Here is an 18656-nt window from a genome sequence, read left to right as displayed (position 1 = left end):
CACTAGTTTTTGCCAGCTTTTGCATTTTCTCCTTTAAACACTGTTTCTAGATAAGCTTAGAAAAAAGTAGAAGTACTCTATCTTCTCTTACCAATAATTTAGCAGAAGACATTATTAAATGCTGGCATTTTCTTGATATTCAAGAACTTATGACAAGGAATGGGATCATGGCATTAAGGAATCATGACGTTAAGAATAAAGAGGGGGAGTGGGGGAAACAAGTCACCTAATCCCAAACCAGGTAGAGAAAGTACTCGTATCAGTAAACGTTTTGGAAGTCAAAGCAATTTTCATGCAAGTTAAACTCTAACTTTCTGTAGAAGTTTAAAACCAAAGTGAAACACTGCTTTGATGGTGTAACAGAAGCAAATGGCCCCAAATGAAGCAAGTTCATTAGAGCAACTGTTAGGTAGTATTCACATACAACTGCTTTCTCCAATGAGGAAGGGCTGGAATAAAAAACTAACTGGAAAAAAAAAAGTTAAAGCGCGATCCAAGAGGTCTTAAAACTACACCTAGCAGCAAATGGCAAACGACCCCACAGACTGCTGCAACTGGAAGCTGCTCCATTCCCCCATCAGTAGAGGAAGCCACGGGGATTGGTCTTGGAAAAACTGAGACGGGGCCCGGACCCCTCCACCCTTCCCACCCTTCCCGTCCTTCCCCACATCCTCAACCCTGTTTCCCCAGATGCTAAGAGGCGGCTTTACGGCGTCTCGGGGACTGCGGAGCCGGCGGCCCGAGCGCCCTCCTTACCTGGTCGCAGAGGCGCGGCCAGGCAGGGAGGGTGCGTGAGCGTGTGGGTGACACGGACCGCTAGCGCATTCCCGCCCCGCCCGAGCCGGGCTTCCCGAGGCCACTTCAGGAAGTCTTCGCCCGCGGGCCACACGCAGCCAACGAAGCCGGGAGAGAAACAACGAAGACCGCACCAGGGAAACTGCGGCCCCCGCAATCATTCATAATCCGGCGGACCGGAAAGAATGGGTTACGTCACTTCCTACCGTCGCACAGCCAATACGTTCCCCAGTCGACCCTGCTGCGGGAACCTTTGTTTTTCCGCTCTCGGAGCCGGCTGCTGCCGGGAGCGGTTCGTCAGGCCACCGGGAACGGACGGGGCAGCGGGGCGGAGTGGTGAGTTGTTACCAGCTCACCGGCTCCCAGCCGACTCTGGGAGGCTCAAGACTTCTGCGAGGGGCGAGGTGGGAGAGTAGTTCCGTGCGGTCTTAAGTTTCCTCGCTCCTTGTGGGGACACCTCGTAATTTGCAGGCGGTCCAGTGCCCAGGCTGACTGCTCTCCCCTTAAGTGAGGGTAGTGCTTCCTCGGAGGTTGTGGCGGGCTGGGGCACGCGGACCGAGGGCACAGCCCCGAGGACTAGGTCCTTGGAACCCTGTCTCCGACCTTCCTCGGAAGGTTTTGGCGACTTCTCTCGACAGCTCCCTCTGTCGGCCTCTCACCTTCTCTCGAGCTCACTTGTCAAGGACCTTCCCCTGTGCTAGGCCTTGGGTGTGTTATGACTTTGATCAAAAGATTGGCAGTCCTTGTCTGAGTGTCTCTGGTCGCTTTTCAGATTCACTATCACTTGGTTGGTTTGGAATCAGGGTCTTTCCGCTTCCCTTATGTTTCCGGACGTATGCCTAAGGTTTCAGTGTAATCCAGGGCCAAGAACTCAGTGAGGGAATGAAAAGGGCAGCATCTTTAAAAGGTTGTTTATTAGAAAGGGTTGCAAGAACTTGCAAAGACATAAAGGGCAAAGCTTTCTAGAGCTGTTATGTGATGGCAACCCTAATATTGCACTCTGCGTGAACAGGGTCGATTTCCTTCATCTCGTTCACGTACAGATGATCAACTTTGGACTTCTTTTAAGATTCGCATGTAGGGTGGGAAATGAGATCTAGAGGAAAGAATATATTTATATATGAGTACCCAATTTGGGTTGGAGAAATCACAGAAGCCCTAGAAAGTGACATTTAAACGCAACCTAGTTCATTCACTCTACAAATACTTTTGAGAATCTGTGAAGTTCCAAGCACTAGGTATATAACAGTGAATAAAACAAGTCCCTGCTTGCATGGAGTTTACAGTCTAGTGGGATTAATGAATTTAAATCAGATGAAGGATTGGGAAGAGAGTATTGCAGATAGGAACATTGTACAAGTCCCCCCCGTCATGAAAGAGGTGTTTTTGTTTCGTATTGCTTTTCTTTTTTTGATGTTTGAGGGTTTGTGGGGCAGGGCAGTTGGGTGGGGATGGCTTGGAATTTCTTTTTTATTGCTTTTTGTGAAGGGATTTTGGACATGATTAGAATTGTGTAGAAGGAGAGGAAAGACCTTTATACTTTGATCTCTAATAATTCCAAAGCCATTATTTTGTGGTACTTTGCAAAATAGCAGAGTGGTAGGCAAAAAAGAGAGCCTCTCCCCTTAAAGTACTCAGAGTGTTATAGAGAATATACAAATGTACAAAAAAAGAGTGTGGTTCAAGGTAGAAAGTTCCAGTACCATGAGAATGCACTTTGAGATATCCTAGGAGGACACGATTAGTTGTATAGGGGGTAGAGAAGAACACTGTAGCTGTGAGTAAAGTTCTCATGAGAAGGAGTATTTGAACTGGGTCTTGATAGCATTTGGAAATATAAAAATGGGTAAAAAGCTTGTCAGAAAAAATGAGTAGAATTAGCAAGCCCAGCTAATGGCTCTGCGCTACAGAAGGTCTGGGGATGAAGGATTAAAGTTTTTGTGCCAGTTACTGAATCTTTTTAAATGGTAGGCCAAGAAATTCGGCTTTATTTTAAAGGCAGTGGGAATCCTTAATTTTTGAGGAAAAAAATGAAAAAAGAAAGAAAGGAAGGAAGGAAGAAAAAATGTGTTGCAGGAACATTAATATGGCAACAGTGCTGAAGTCAAGGAGAATAACTAGATTGTTGCTGTAGTACAAAAAGCAAATAAAGACCTGAATCTGAATAGTAGCTGTGGAAATGAAAAACAGGAATAGATGTGAGAAACATTGCAGAGTCAGAATTCACAGGAAAGGCCTGCTGATTGTTTAGATATAAGGAATTGGGGAGGACTCGGTGAGGCAGAGATTTAGGCCTCAGACCTGATCAATGGAGAGTGTGTCATTTATTGAAAGAAAGTGCAGGACAGGGAACTTTTGGGGGAAGATATTCATAATCTCAATTTCAATCATAACTGAATTTGAGATACCATTAAGGCAGCCAGGTACACATGTTTACTAAGCAGTTGGAAATGTGGGGTTTGAGCTTAATAGAGATTGGAATGGGGATAAACATGTGAAATCAAGTTGAAAACATGATATATATAAGATTACCATGGAAGAAATTGGTAGCAGAACTAAAGAAAATAGACAAGAATAGATACTTGGGCAATACCAAGAGCAATGGGGATGAAAAGATGACCCAGAGAAAGAGTAGCCAGAGACAGAAAAAGAAAACCAGGAAAGCTGAGTATTACTCGTGGAGGAGGAAGATTTTTGAAAGAGAAAGTGAATAACATGTATTCACTTGGCCAGCATTTATTGAGTGCCTGCTATCTGCCAGGCACTCTGCTAGAAACAGGGATTACAGCAGCAGATAAGGTCAGTGCTGGCCCTCGTGGAACCTACGTTCTAGTGAGAAAGACAAACCCTGTTTACATAATTAACAGTGTAGTAGCTATGACGTGTAAATACAGGATGTTTTAGGACCATATAACAGTAAGACTCCTTATTTTGTTAGGGGAATGTGCAGAAAAAAATTGAGACTAGAAGGATGAATAAGATGAGGCAAGGGACGCTTTCTACTAAAGAGCTGGGGTAAAAAAGAGTATATGTTGAAAGATTTGAAATAAGTCATGTGGTTACAACAGAAAGTGGGAATAGCTTGAGATACTAGGTAACATTTAATGAGCAATTGTGCTCTGTGCCAGGTACAGTTGTAACTGCTTTACATGTATTACCAGATCATGTAGGGCATTAGAGACCTTTTTAAGAATCTTGTTCTTTAACCTTTGGACAGTAAGAAGTGAAAAGGAGTATTTTAAACAAGTGGATGATATAAAAATATTTGGAAAGGGGCAAGAGTGATTTTGAGGGTTTTTTTTTTTTGGCTGCATTGGGTCTTCGTTGTTGCGCGGGCTTTCTCTAGTTGCAGCGAGCGGGGGCTACTCTTCTTTGCAGTGCACAGGCTTCACATTGCGGTGGCTTCTCTTGTTGCGGAGCACGGGCTATAGGCACGCGAGCTTCAGTAGTTGTGGCACGTGGGCTCAGTAGTTGTGGCTCACAGGCTCTAGAGTGCAGGCTCATGAGTTGTGGTGCAGGGGCTTAGTTGCTCCGCGGCATGTGGGATCTTCCTGGGCCAGGGCTCGAACCCATGTCCCTGCATTGGCAGGCTGATTCTTAACCACTGCGCCTCCAGGGAAGTCCCGATTGTGGGGTTCTGATTAAGCTCTTACAGTGGGCCAGATAATAGCTGCATGATGGTAGCTTGGTCTAGGGTGTGGTAATAAGGATTGAAAAAGGTAGATGAATTTGAAATATGTATAAGAGGTTTGGTGATTGAATGGGAAGCAGGGGTTGAAGTGGAAGGAGTTAAAGCTGATTCTCAGGTTTCTGGCTGGAGCAATGGGATAAGTATCATTTGAGAAAGGGGAGATTAGGAGAAGAACTGGTTGAGAGAAGAGTCTATGAGTGGTTCTGTTAGGGGCATGTTGAATAGGTGGCACCAGTGAGATATCCAAGTCAAGCTGGCAGTTGAATCTTGGAAGAGACGCATGGGCTGGAGAGATAAATATGTAATTACTGGCAAAAGGGGATAGGTCAAATTGTCTAGGGCAGTAATTCTGAAACTTTTAGAGTAGATCAGAACCATCTGGAAGATCTAATGCAAATTTCTGGGCCTCACTCCCAGAGCGTTTTCATTAGTAGGTATGGTTGTGGAGACCGAGAGTTTGAATATCTAACAGGTTCCCAGGTGATGCCTATTGCTGCTGATCCAAAGGGGACATTTTGAGAAGAAGGTGTAGAGTGAAGGAAGAGACCCAGAACCTAATCTTGAGCAACTCATTTTTGATTCCTCAAGATTTTTGAGGAATCTACAAGGAAGACCAAGAAAGAAGTAGGAGGAAAAAATAGTATTTATTATACTTACCTGACTAAAGCTGTGAATACTTTGGTATTTGGTATTTGTATTTCCATGGAATGGTGGGACAAAGGCCAAATTGCAGGAAATGCTATATAAGCAGAAGGAATGAGGAAAAAGTATAAAATGTAGAAGAAGTTTTGCTATAAAATGAAGAAGATAGGATAGAAGATATTTAAAGGTCAATGAAAAGATGCCAGTAGAAAGAAAGAGGCTGGGGGAGGGAGGTTTGTGAGTGGCGGAGAAGACATAGGAATAGTTCATAGCTCAAGGTTTCAGAGCGGGAGGAAAAAGATAGGTTCCAGGCACAGGTGGCATTACATGGAGAGCCACCCTCTTATTTAAAAGGTGGGAAAGAGGAAAGGATTGGTGCAGGTATATTTGTAGATGTGTCAGAAAGTTGATGTAGTTCCTCTCTGACAGTTTCTGTTTTCTCTGTGAAGTAGATGAGGACATCTACTAAGACAGAGAAGCAGTTTCAAGGAAAATGGAGAAAATGTGACTGGTCTTTGCAGAAAGTGGGGAAATGAGTTGACCAGAGAAACATGATAGGATTGCTAAGTTGTGTTGAGTGCCTAGATGGGATTAGTGACTCTGAAGATACAGAGTGTGTGTATTCCTCTCAGCTGCACTTAGATTTTGGGTGCAGGCAGGGAGAAGGTAAATAGGATGGATGACTATAAAGTAGATGAAACTGTAGAACTATGGGACAAGGATGCTTAGAGTGCTAAAAGAGAGTCTCTGAAAGGCTGGACCATGAAGGATAAAAAAGATGGAGAAAAAAGATGATTATTTAGAAGTGGGAATTTCTGTGTTACTTATATACATTTACTGTATATAACTGAGGTATATAAGTCTTAGCTCCTAACGTGAGCTAAGACTTTGTTCCCACCAACACCACTATTGCCACCTTCCTAGGCCACTGACATTTTTAAAAGTGGTGATTATTATTAGTTTTCTGCATTCTTCTTTTTTTAAAGCAACATCTAGATTTGAAATTAAATCTACATTTAAAGCATTAAATTTCTGTATATATTTGTATCTATACCTACACACACCTAGGACTTTGTTTTCTAGAATTCTAATCCACAATAAGAAAGCTCTTTTACAATCTATTTTGATCATGAGTTTTAGAATATACAGGAAAGAACTATATAGAAGTAACATGATTTGGTGTAACTCCTGGAAAATATTCTTGGAAATAATAAAGGAGATAAAGTGACAAATTTACACCACAGTTGCTGACCTCTTTAGGACTTCAGTAGAAGGTAATAAATTTCTTTCACTATTCATTCCCCCCTTATCCATGTGGGATATGTTCCAAGACTCCCAGTGGATGCCTGAAACCATGGATAGTACCAAACCCTATATATACTGTTTTTTTTCCTATACATACATACCTGTGATAAAGTTTTATGAATAAATTAGGCACAGTAAGAGATTAACAACAATAACTAATAATAAAATAGAATGATTATAACAACCTATTATAATAAAAGTTATGTGAACATGGTCTCTCTCCTTAAGTTCTTCAACTCTGCCAGAAATGTGACAGTGGCTTCTTCATTGGCAGACACAGCCTCTCCAGTAATTTTTTTATTTTTCAGTCTAAACCTATTCCTGAATCTGTGTAACCATCCCTTACTTGCAGTAAATGGCGTGGTGTCACTCACTTCAGGGGATCTCTTGCTGAAGTTTTTGTAGATGTTCAATGCTTTCTGGCCCAACACATTGCTGTCAGTTGGAACATTCTGTTCATGTCCTCCACCCACAAATTTAATGCCTTTTCCATTCTAACTAAGCACTTATGCACTGTGGCTATAACTTTTGCAGTCTGAGGTACGACAGCAAAACTAGCACAAATTTTCCTTCTTCACAATTTCACAGATAGAAGACTCGTTCTTACCATAGATTTTAGCAACCTCAGCATATGAGCATACAGTTTTTTTCTTATTAAGTTTAAAACTTTCACTTTTTCACTTAGAGGAAGCACTTTGCAACTTCTTTGGCATATCTGAATTGCATGCATCACTACTCTGGCTCTTTGGGAGCATTAAATAAATAATAATAAGGTGACTTGAACACAAGCACTGCAATACCATGACAGTCAGTCTGATAACTGAGCTGGCTAGGGACTAACAGACGGGATTCACTGGACAAAGGGATGATTCACATCCCAAGCAGGATGGACTGAGCTGGCATGAGATTTCATCATAGTACTCAAAATGGTGTGCAATTTAAAACTTATGAATTGTTTATTTCTGGAATTTTCCATTCAGTATTTTCCAACTGCAGGTAACTAAAATGTCAGAAAGTGAAACCACAGGTAATGGGGGGACTACTGTATGTGCGTTTGCCAGTAAGAAAGGAGAAGTAATAGAAACTGGAGAAGGCAATAGAAAAGGGGGAGGGAAAGGAGGATAGAAAACTAAAATATAAAGGATAGAACACATAACCATGAGTGTTTTATTTTAGGCCCAACTCCTGTTTTTTCTGTTGGACAAGGAAAAGAAGTTTGGTCAAGAAGGTGCCAGTAAGGAGAAAGCAGAGGGACCAAGAAGGTGGAGGTCTCTATAAATTCAAAGGATAAATGAATGGGAGTAAAGAAATTTTTTAAAAGAAAGATTGACTTGGTACCCTGAAGAGGCTCCTGGGTCAAAGCAGTAAAAGAGATAGAGTGATGGAAAATTGTAGTTAAAAAGGAGAATTGACTGTGGTCAAGCAGGAGAATAGTTGTGTCAAGTTTCAGGTCTCAGTGGCTGAAGATGAAGCTCCTTGAGGTTGAAGATCTAAATAAAACTAGTGCAGGAAGTTGGAGAAGAATGTCAATATAGATGCTAAAATTACCAAAGATGATGGCAGGGGGAGAGGAAAAGATGAGCCTGGTGCAAATGTTCTGTTCATTAGCAACAATGAAGATGCAGGTGTGGATTTCAGGAGAAGATGTTGATAAATGGTGATCGTGGAGTATTTTTCCGAAAACAGCAATATGGAGTATTGCTCTTTGCTCTTGGCTCTTTGAGTAGGGACAGCTCACTACTTGGGAGAAGGCTGTGAAACAGGTGATGTCTGTGTGGATGAGTGGGGATAGTAAAGGTAAAGCGATAAAAGGACTGCTTGAGAAAAAAATGGAAAATATAGGGGAATATGTTGGTAATGGGTAGGGGCTAGAAGACGATGGGCAGCTAGCAATGAAGTTAATGTGGAGAGGGGGAAGGGCTGAGCTGAATGAGTGCCGGAGGGACTTTCAAGGGGAAGGTAAGTTTGTACCTTAAAGCAGCCATTATGTATATATAATAGGGAAAGGGAAACTGGAAGTTGCTAGAAAGGCTAAAGCATTGGTCTCCAAAGTATTCTCATCATTCATTCCATGAGTTAAAAAACTTGAGCTCACTTCCTTATATGTGTACTTAGTTGACAATTATATGCATATACTGCTATCACTATGTATATTAATAGTTTTTTTAATAAAAGATTAAAAATAAAAAGAAATTCTAACATTTTTTTTCTCTGTATTCTACTGTGGAGACCACTGGCTAGAGGAATATGTTAGTAATTTAGGGCAGGGTATAAAGTCTGTTCAGTTTTATAATTGCAGGATCATATAAAAAGAACTGACTCCAAATTGGTGTTGATGACGTGATCTGTGGTCTGGTCTCGTAATCTAGGTGCTGACTCTTGTCACCTAATCTGTAATATAAACCTTTTATCTGTGATTATGGAAATACATAACCATAAATACTTGGCCTCTAATTTTCAGCATAGAAATTTCAAGTAATGGTTTTTCTAGTATATTAAAAGGATTCTTCTAAGTTTCAATATTTTCAGTACCTCATAATACAGATTGTTAGCTCTTTAGCTAAGCAAATAAGTTAGGTCAGTAGAAAGACTGGGCTGTGTTCCCTTGTGCACTCACAAGGAGCGGCAGCTTTACTCCTTTTCATCATGGACATTTTAACGAGGACCTCTTCTCCTCAGAATGTATAGGATGACCAGCCTCATGAGTAAATTTAAAACAAAAAAACCCCACCTATCATTATATATAGATGATGTATGTAATAGTACAATCTTAGGAAGTGACAGAGGTTGCTTCTCAATTTTTATTTAATTATTACCAATTTTTAACTGTTTGAGGTAGATTATTTTTCTTTTAGTATTGGCCTTTAGACCCCTTCTCATGGGTGATTGAGTAGAGCACAGAATTTGACAATAATTTTGTGGCTATCAGGTAGATATCTAATACCTTCTTTAAAACTTAAAAAAAAAAAAAAAGGCTAGTGGGGTGTGTGTGTGTGTGTGTTTCCTGTGAGAGTTGGAGAAATATTAGGGGGGAAGTGGATGGGGAAGGAACAAACAAAATCCATTTTCAGGCTGAGCTTTCATATGCCAAGATTCAATCTACAGCAAGTTTTAACGGCTTTATAAACCCCTGAAAATGAGAGATTACCGAGGAATTGCTGACAGATCCTTAACTGTAGCAGTGCAACTGTGTTGCATCATTATATTAACCTTGAGGATAGAAGACAATTTCAAGCCCTAGAACGTTGATCAATGGTTTGGCACCATTTCTCAGACACCTTGCTTTTCAAAAACAGGTTAATGCATGAGATACCACAATCTAAATGTGATGCAATAACATTATCATTAGTATGTTTCTGAGGCACTCAGAATTGGGACTGAGGACTAAGGAGGCAAAAAAAGATAGTTGAGGTAAAGGTTTCAGCACTGACCTTTAAAGCTTATTGCTTAATGCGTCCTCTAACCATTGTCCTCCAATGACACCCTTCCCCCAATCGTTTTCTTTTTTTTTTTTTTTTTTGGTGAAAATAAAGTTTGAGAGAAGAAATTTTTTGACATATACTAAACTTGACCTAAACACATCAAGTTCCTGTGTACTGGATTATGTGTATTATTTTATAGATTTTTTTTTTTAAGTATTTATTTATTTATTTATGGCTGTGTTGGGTCTTCGTTTCTGTGCGAGGGCTTTCTCTAGTTGTGGCAAGCGGAGGCCACTCTTCATTGCGGTGCGCGGGCTTCTCACTATCGCGGCCTCTCTTGTTGCGGAGCACAAGCTCCAGACACGCAGGCTCAGTAATTGTGGCTCACGGGCCCAGCTGCTCCACGGCACGTGGGATCTTCCCAGACCAGGGCTCGAACCCGTGTCCCCTGCATTGGCAGGCAGATCCTCAACCACTGCGCCACCAGGGAAGCCCATGTGTATTATTTTAAAATGGTGTTAGGGGACTTCCCTGGTGGCTCAGTGGTTAAGAATCCTCCTGCCAATGCAGGGGACATGGGTTCAAGCCCTGGTCCGGGAAGATCCCACATGCCACAGAGCAACTAAGCCCGTGCGCCACAGCTACTGAGCCTGCACTCTAGAGCCCGCAAGCCACAACTACTGAAGCCCTTGCTCCTAGAGCCCATGCTCTGCAACAAAAGAAGCCACCACAATGAGAATCCCACGCACCACAAGGAAGAGTAACCCCTGCTCGATGCAACTAGAGAAAGCCAGTGCACAGCAACAAAGACCCAAGGCAGCCAGGTGTTAGGAAGGGGCTCTGTGGTGGGGAGGAGTTTATCCGGATTTAAAATTTTGCCAAGGATATGGATACAGAGAAAACTGGTAACATTCTTGCTTCAGGAGAAAAGACCTAGATAATGCCAGTTAGGGAAAAGAAGAAAATTTACTTTTATCCGTAATAACCTTTTGGACAGTTTGAATTTTGTATCAGGTACACAGTATTACCTATTATAAACAAAAGACCAAGATAAACTTTTACAGATAATTACCCATTGTCTGTAAATTACTTTCCTCTCTTTTTTTTCTTCAGGTGTTTGCAATGGCTGCTACTGTGAACTTGGAACTTGATCCCATTTTTTTGAAAGCACTAGGCTTCTTACATTCAAAGAGTAAGGATTCTGCTGAAAAGCTAAAAGCACTACTTGATGAATCTTTGGCTCGGGGCATTGATTCAAGTTACCGTCCATCTCAAAAGGTACCTACCTACCTGGATAAGAAGCTTGGAGGAAGTTTTGTAAAGCCTGTAGTAGAACAGTGTTAACATTTAGACCGTCTCGAAACAATCTCTCTGCCAAATCTTTCTTTGTGGCATGAAGAAATTTATAGTGTTCTTTTCTTCCTTCAAGCTTTCAGAGAACTGTTACACTATATAGAAAAGTTAGCTGGGAGTGGGGGATATTCTGTTCTACTACTTTATTCGTATAGAAACCCACTTAAGATATATTTCAGTTTCTAATTCTTTATGATCAGAATTTTTTTTTAAGCTGCTGAATGAAACTGTAACCTGTGTTATAATTATTCTCTAATGTTTTGGGGCAAAAAATAAAAGGACAGGGATTTTGCAATGAAGTGAATTAAATATGTATAGGATAATGTAGGGAATAAAGGAGGTATAGATGAAATGTGAGAACTGTGTAGCTCCCATCGTGATAATAACAAAGTGACCAAGTAGCTTTATGTGAAAAGAATATACATTTTGGAACCAGACAAACCTGTTTTAAATCCCAGCTTACCTCTTACTAGTGTGGTGATAGATAACCTATCTTGAACATTTACTGTGTCCTAGGTACTTTTCTCAGTGGTATATGTGTATAATTAATTTTAATTGTGATAACGATCCTTTGAGATAGGTATTATTTATTTTTATTTTACAATAAGGAAGTTAAGGTACATAGTAACTTCATTTCACCCAGCCTCTGTTTCTTTATTATTAAAATGAGGATAATAAGAATTACCTTACAAAGTTGTGAAAATTAAGAGATAAAGTATGTCAGCCACCTAGTGCAGTGTCTACCTGGTACATAATAGACTTTTAGTGAATGATAGCTCTTATTATATTCTCTAATACCTAAGACATTCTTTCAAACCTTTCTAAAGCTCTAGCCTTGAAACTTCATGTCACCCAGGTCTATGAACACCTAGATACCAAACTGAGAAGGAGAGGACAGAACTACATGACTAGCTCAGTCTAATCCAGAATCTCAAACTCAAGACAGGGCCAAGTCCCAGACTCAGTGTCCAAGTGATCAGTGATATTTTGCTCCCAGCCTTCTTTGAAAACTAGCTCTAGTATTCTCAAACCTTTTTATTGTCTTTTGAGTAGTAGAGCCATTGTGACTTCATTTCTTTCACCATTCGCATTCTGGTAGGTTCAAAGAGCTCAAGCCAACCAAATTAATAAAACTCAACAAAGTATACTAACAAATTCATTCTGCTCTGAGTATTGATAGAGGCCAAACAGGAAATTCCTATTATTACTAAAGAAGCAGTATTTTGAGATTCTAAAACAGAAGGAATTTCATCTGTTAAAGTACATGAGAAGTTTGTTACAATTAAAAAGCCTCCTGCCCTTAGGTTTCTAACTGGAAATGACTTCTCATGGTCAGTTTAGAGAAAATGCTCTGCTAGGTGTTTTTAAAACACAGATTCATTTAATTTTATTCTTTAACTGAATGTTTCCATCTCTAGAATTGTGTGAGAATCACCTAGAAGCAGTGGTGTGCTTATAAACACTATCAACTGGGGATAATTCCAAGGAGCTACTATATGCATAAGCTTTCTTTACTTTTAACAACAACAGATAACAAATATATATACATATCAGCAAAGAGTAAAAATAACAAGGGTTGCAAGTTTAAAACAGAAGGGAAAGATAAGCCACAGACTGAGAGAACAGGTTTGCAAATGATGTATCTGATAAAGGACTTGTATCCAGAATCTACGAAGAGCTCTTTATACTCAATAATTTAACAAATGCTTCACCAAAGAAGATAAATGTGTGGCAAATAAGCACTTTAAAAAAATGTTTAACATCATTAGCCATTAGGGAAATGTAAATTAAATCTACAGTGATATGCCACTGCATACCTATTAAAATGTCTAAAATTAAAAAGATTAGCCATACCAAGCATTGGTGAGGATATGAGGCTGTGAAGGAACTGGGACTCTCATATACTCCTGATGGAAATATAAAATGCTATACCACTTTGGAACATGGTTTGGCGGTTTCTTAAAAAGTTAAGCATAAACCTACCATGTGATCCAGACATTCTGCTCCTAGATGTTTATTCTAGAGAAATGAAAGTATATGTCCATATAAAGATTTGTACCTGAATGTTCATAATATCTTTATTCGTAATAGACCAAACTGGAAACAACCCAAATGTCCATTAATAGGTAAATGAATAAACAAATCATGGTGTATTTGTTCAATGGAGTACTATTCAGCAGCAAAAGAAATGAACTTTTGCTACACTCAACAACATTGATGAATCTCAAAATAAATATTGCTGAGTGAAAGAAGCCAGAAAAAGAGAGTATATACTGCATGATTCCATTTATGAAAACTTCTAGGAAATGCAAACTAATCTATAATTGCAGAAAGCAGATTTGTGGTTGCCTGAGACTGGGTGGCTTAGTTTTTCTAGGATGTCTACCTCTAAGAGTGATTACAAAGGGCAACAAGGACACTTTGCGAGATGATGGATATGTTCCTTATATTGATTGTCGTGACAGTTTCACAGTTGTGAAACCATAGAGCGAAACTTATCCAATTTTACTCTTTAAATAGGTGCAGTTTGTATATCAGTTATTCCTCAATAAAGTTGTTTAAAGAAGAAGGCAACACATTGGTCACAACATGATGTCTTAATTTTTAACTGATAGTTGTTTAGATTTATGATCTGTTTTTTTTTAACAGTATATTAGATAGTCTGAATATTTAATTATGGGTATCTTTTTAATTTCACCTATAGGATGTGGAGCCACCCAAAATTTCAAGCACAAAAACTGTTTCCATTAAGCAAGAGCCCAAAGCATCATCCAGTCTTCCTTCTGGCAATAATAATGGCAAGGTCCTAACAACTGAAAAGGTAAAGAAGGAAGGTGAAAAGAGACCTGCTGATAAAGTAAGATTTTGTTTTACTCTAGTCAATCAGTCAATGAATCAATCAGTTTATAGGCCAAAAAACGTTTTGTGCTTACTTTTTGTATATAATAGTGGGTAAAAGTACATAATAACCCCTCAGTAAATATATTTTGATAATTATGGGTGTTGGTTTTCTGAAAAATTAAAATTTAGAAACATTTTAAAACCATTTACTGAAGTCGTTGTCAATAAATATTTGAGCTCTAGAAGATGTACTAATTTCATGTATAACTCAAGTATTCTAGATGGAACTGTTGTTGAAAAGAAAAGATGGCGAGGAAAGAATAAACATGTAAATGACTAAACATGAAATTTGTTACAGAATGGTGTGTACCTTAACAGGGTTACAGATAACTCTTGGATTGTCTATTTTGAATGATTTCTGCACATAGTTAATTATTAGGATTTTAGCACTTAGTAAAAAATACATTTAAAAAAACTTTAGTAACCCCTTCCCTTAAGGTGGGGTGTTTTCATACTTTTTTCTAAATATTGGCTATTCATAAACTATATTGCATTGTTTTATATAAATTTAAAAGCACAGAAAACAGTATAATTTAGTTTATGAATAGCCAATATTTAGAAAATATATCTGTTTTCCATATATATATCTCATATATATCTTTTAGCAACTTTTTCCACTCAGCAATGTGCTTTTGAAATTTACCTATGTTGATACATGTAGATTTGAACATTTCTTTCAGCTAACATGTGGAATATTCATTCTATAAATAAACCAGTTTATCCATTCTCCTGCTGATGAGCAATTAGCTTATTTCTCCTTTTCCTCTATTACGGTGGAGTTTCAGTGAGCTGCTTTATACGTATGTCTTTGCCCACATGGTGGTAGTTTCTATCGGATGTATACCTATAAGTGGATGTAAACCTATAAGTGGATGTAATAGGATGGGTACATCTTCAACATTATTAGACACAGTGGATGTACTAAACTCATACTCTCACCAATAAGGTATAAGAATTCCAAATTCTCCATGTCTTATCAGACTTTTTAATTTTTGTCAGTCTGACCAGGTATATCTATAACATATCTTAAAGAGAGGGACCAGAATTTGCTTTGAAGCAAATATGGCAATGTGTTAAGCCTGAACGACTGATAGAAGTTCATTATTTACTTCTTTTCAATATAAACTATCACTACTTCATTATTTAAAATTTTAAAATAGCCTTAAAAATAGCCTTAGTAGTACTATGGCTTCTCAATTCAAAGCATCCAGTGGGGGGTTGGGAGGGCAGTGGAAGTAAATCCACTGAACTTCCAGGATTCTTTAATGGATAAAAGAGTACAAAGAGAAATACAGATGCATGCTAAACTGTTCTGATTTATTTATTTCTATCTTGTTGGATTCTTTTAACATACTGATTATGAATTATTATAAATGTTCTCCAGGTCTTTAGTGTGTACATCTCTCCCTAACTATGTGAAAATATCTGTTGAGTGGACTTGGTCATTGCACATTGTCTATCTTATCTTGTGATAGATGTGACTATCACACCTCTCAGTGATTTAAAGTTTATTCTAACGTGTTACTTTCTGATTGGGTGCTTTTTATAGATGAAATCAGACATCACTGAAGGAGTTGATATTCCAAAGAAACCTAGATTGGAGAAACCAGAGACACGGTCCTCTCCCATTACTGTCCAAACCAGCAAGGATTTAGCTATGGCTGACCTTTCCAGCTTTGAGGAGACCAGTGCTGATGATTTTGCCATGGAGATGGGATTGGCCTGTGTTGTTTGTAGGTGAGTTGTACCTTGCCACAGATTCTTTTGTTTCTTTGTAAAGAGCAAACAACTTAAAAAAAAAAGACCAATTGTTGGGTGTTTTTTAATTTTGTTTTTATAATTTGGAGATGGGTAGGAGATAAGTAGATCGATAAGTAGATAAACCTTCCATATGGCAATTTAGTGTCTTAAAAATTGTCAAAATTTTATGTTCTTGACAGGCATCTTTAATCAGTTATGTTGTAGTAATATTTTCTGCGTTCTTGGCTTCTAGAGGGAAAGCAATTATTGCCTTATTTTTTAGTGCGAAAGAGTCTGTTCAGCAGACTTAATTATTTTCATCTTTCTTTTTAAGACGACTATGTTGCTTTTTTTTTCCTGAAGTGTTGATAGTATTTATAAAGTAAATGGTTATATATCATTTTCTAAAATACCATTAAATCTTTTCCTAAGGATAATGGAAATGAAATTAATGGATCATGTAGGTTATTCTGAGTGTTGTTTTGAAACATGGATACATAATTATAGAAACATAGATAATTCTGCTTAGTAGAAGATGCATCTTAAAAATCAGAATAATTAGATTTTAAACTCCTTGATGCCAGGAGCTATGTCTTTAATTGTTAATGACTTTCATTGCCTAGCACAACAGAAAAAATTACCACCTTTGTTGCTGTTTTCTTCATGAAAATGTTAAATTCTGGTGCATTGGGACTGAGTACATACCTATAAACTTTTGTGAACCTTATAGAGAATCAGTTAATGTACTTCTGAATAGGATCATTTTGTTAGAGCTTCATTGTTTTAACATATATTTGTTTATTTCAACTTTTATCTACTATAAGAGTTATCATTTTTATATAAAGAAGTAAATGGTAAAGTAATAAGGGGGAAAGAACTAGTAATTGGAACCCTCCATAAGGAGACTTGTTATGATAGTCTAAGGCTGTTGCTGTTGGAATTTATACTTTTTTGATACACATATTACTGCATTCGATTTAGTTGATTAAGACATTTATTTATTGAACACCCTGTGTCTGCTCAGTAATGTGCTAGGCCCTATAGTTAATTAGGTCCAGTTTCTAACTTTAGGCAACTCATATATTAATGAAGAAGATAGAATATGTAGGCAGCAAATATAAAGGAATTTAGTAGAAGTACAAAGAAGATGTTATGAGACTGTTGGAGGACTAGCCAAAGTCTACTATGTACCTTCTGGGAGAAAGAAAAAAATTGCAATGAGAAATGACAAGGAGAATATAGCCAAATTTAGTCTTTAAGTCACCTTATACATTTCTTAATGGCTGAGCATAACCTTTAAAAGAAATGAATTGTTTATGCAGGCTACAATGTTGGGATTCGTTATTTTGCTCTTTGGCTTTTCTGGGGTTTTTACCTTCTTTAATATATCAAACTTTACCAGAACAACCCTAAAATGGCTTTAAATTGTTGCATTCAAATAAGTGTAATATTTAATGGTATATTTTCTTAGGCAAATGACAGTGGCATCTGGTAATCAATTAGTAGAATGTCAGGAATGCCATAATCTCTACCACCAAGATTGCCATAAGCCGCAGGTGACAGACAAAGAAGTGAATGACCCTCGCCTTGTGTGGTATTGTGCCCGATGTACCAGACAGATGAAAAGAATGGTAGGAATCATTTTTCTCTATTTTAAACAATTTCTGTCAATTTTTTTGTTGATATGTGCTTTTTAAGATAAAAATTTGAACATTTATGTTATTGAAAAAAAATCATATAAGCTGATGATTTAAACGTTTATGTATATGTGTGATTTTTGTGTCTATGCCTAAATGGACCAGACCGTGTATATGCATTTTTCTCTGCTCAGCTTTTAACTTGTTCTATTATAAACAAACAGAATTGGAGACCCACAAAATATAAATATTCCTTACTGGTATGTCAGTGTATTTATAAACATTTAGAAATACTACAAAGCACTGTGGGAAGTGGTGAGATACAAAGCCCCAGACTCTGCTGAGTCTGGTAGGGAAATATTGGAAATATCTATTCCTGAGTGAGTGTAAACCACAAACTGTGTACAGAGGCAGTATTTGTATGTGCACCTCTGTCTTTCCTCCTGTGTTTCTCTTTCTGTTCCTCAGTCTTTCCTTATCATTGTCTTCAAGTGACCATTTATCCTATGTTCCCCAGTACTTTCTCAGTTTACTGCTCACAAACATAACTGCCTTTAATTTCATACTGAAACATGTTTTCATTTGTTATATTGGATAGTTTTCTAACTTTTACTCATTTAAATAGTAGATGGATGAATGTTATCATTTTCCTTTTAAAGAAATCAAGTTGTTATTTACTTCAGTGACTTGTTTGCTTCCCCCATCCGCCCTCCCCTGCCTTAGATTAGGGACTCTTTTTTTGTTTTTTTTTTTAATTTTATTTTTTATTGAAGTATAGTTGATTTACAATGTTGTGTTAGTTTCTGGTGTACAACAAAGTGATTCAGGATATTGAACATCCCTGTGCTATACAGTAGGACCTTGTTGTTTACTCATTCTATATATAATAGTTTCTATATGCTAATTCCAAACTTCCAATCCATCCCTCCCCCACCTCTCCCACCTCCTTGGTAACCACAAGTCTGTTCTCTGTGAGTCTGTTTCTGTTTCATAAATAAGTTCATTTGTGTCACATTTTAGATTCCACATAAGATATCATACGGTATTTGTCTTTTTCTTTCACTTAGTATGATAATCTCTAGGTCCATCCATGTTGCCACAAATGGCATTATTTCATTCTTTTTATGGCTGAGTAATATTCCATTGTATAAATATACCACATCTTCTTTA

At 38.2% G+C, this 18656-nt stretch overlaps 2 protein-coding genes across 4 annotated transcripts in view; one reads left to right on the top strand and one right to left on the bottom strand.

Annotated features, from left to right (window-relative positions):
• The window catches only part of GSTCD (glutathione S-transferase C-terminal domain containing), a 142763-nt gene extending 141779 nt beyond the window's left edge, over positions 1-984 (bottom strand). For both annotated transcript variants that reach the window (XM_059923366.1, XM_059923367.1), the window contains exon 1: positions 757-984. The gene's annotated coding sequence lies outside the window, so the exon portion shown is untranslated. The remainder of the gene's footprint in view (positions 1-756) is intronic.
• The window catches only part of INTS12 (integrator complex subunit 12), a 28816-nt gene continuing 11102 nt past the window's right edge, over positions 943-18656 (top strand). Inside the window, exons 1-5 of one of the 2 annotated variants that reach the window (XM_059923368.1) lie at positions 943-1199; positions 10969-11133; positions 13913-14065; positions 15659-15846; positions 17321-17480. In XM_059923368.1, coding sequence (XP_059779351.1) covers positions 981-1199; positions 10969-11133; positions 13913-14065; positions 15659-15846; positions 17321-17480 — 885 coding nt within the window. In that variant the 5' untranslated portion in view covers positions 943-980. The remainder of the gene's footprint in view (positions 1200-10968; positions 11134-13912; positions 14066-15658; positions 15847-17320; positions 17481-18656) is intronic. The other variant, XM_059923369.1, reaches the window with a different exon arrangement.

The sequence above is a fragment of the Balaenoptera ricei genome, chromosome 5 (genome assembly GCF_028023285.1).
Source record: "Balaenoptera ricei isolate mBalRic1 chromosome 5, mBalRic1.hap2, whole genome shotgun sequence".
In the NCBI taxonomy this organism is placed as follows: Eukaryota; Metazoa; Chordata; class Mammalia; order Artiodactyla; family Balaenopteridae; genus Balaenoptera; species Balaenoptera ricei.
Note: the sequence above shows the minus strand (reverse complement) of the source record. Positions and strands in the feature narration are given on the sequence as shown.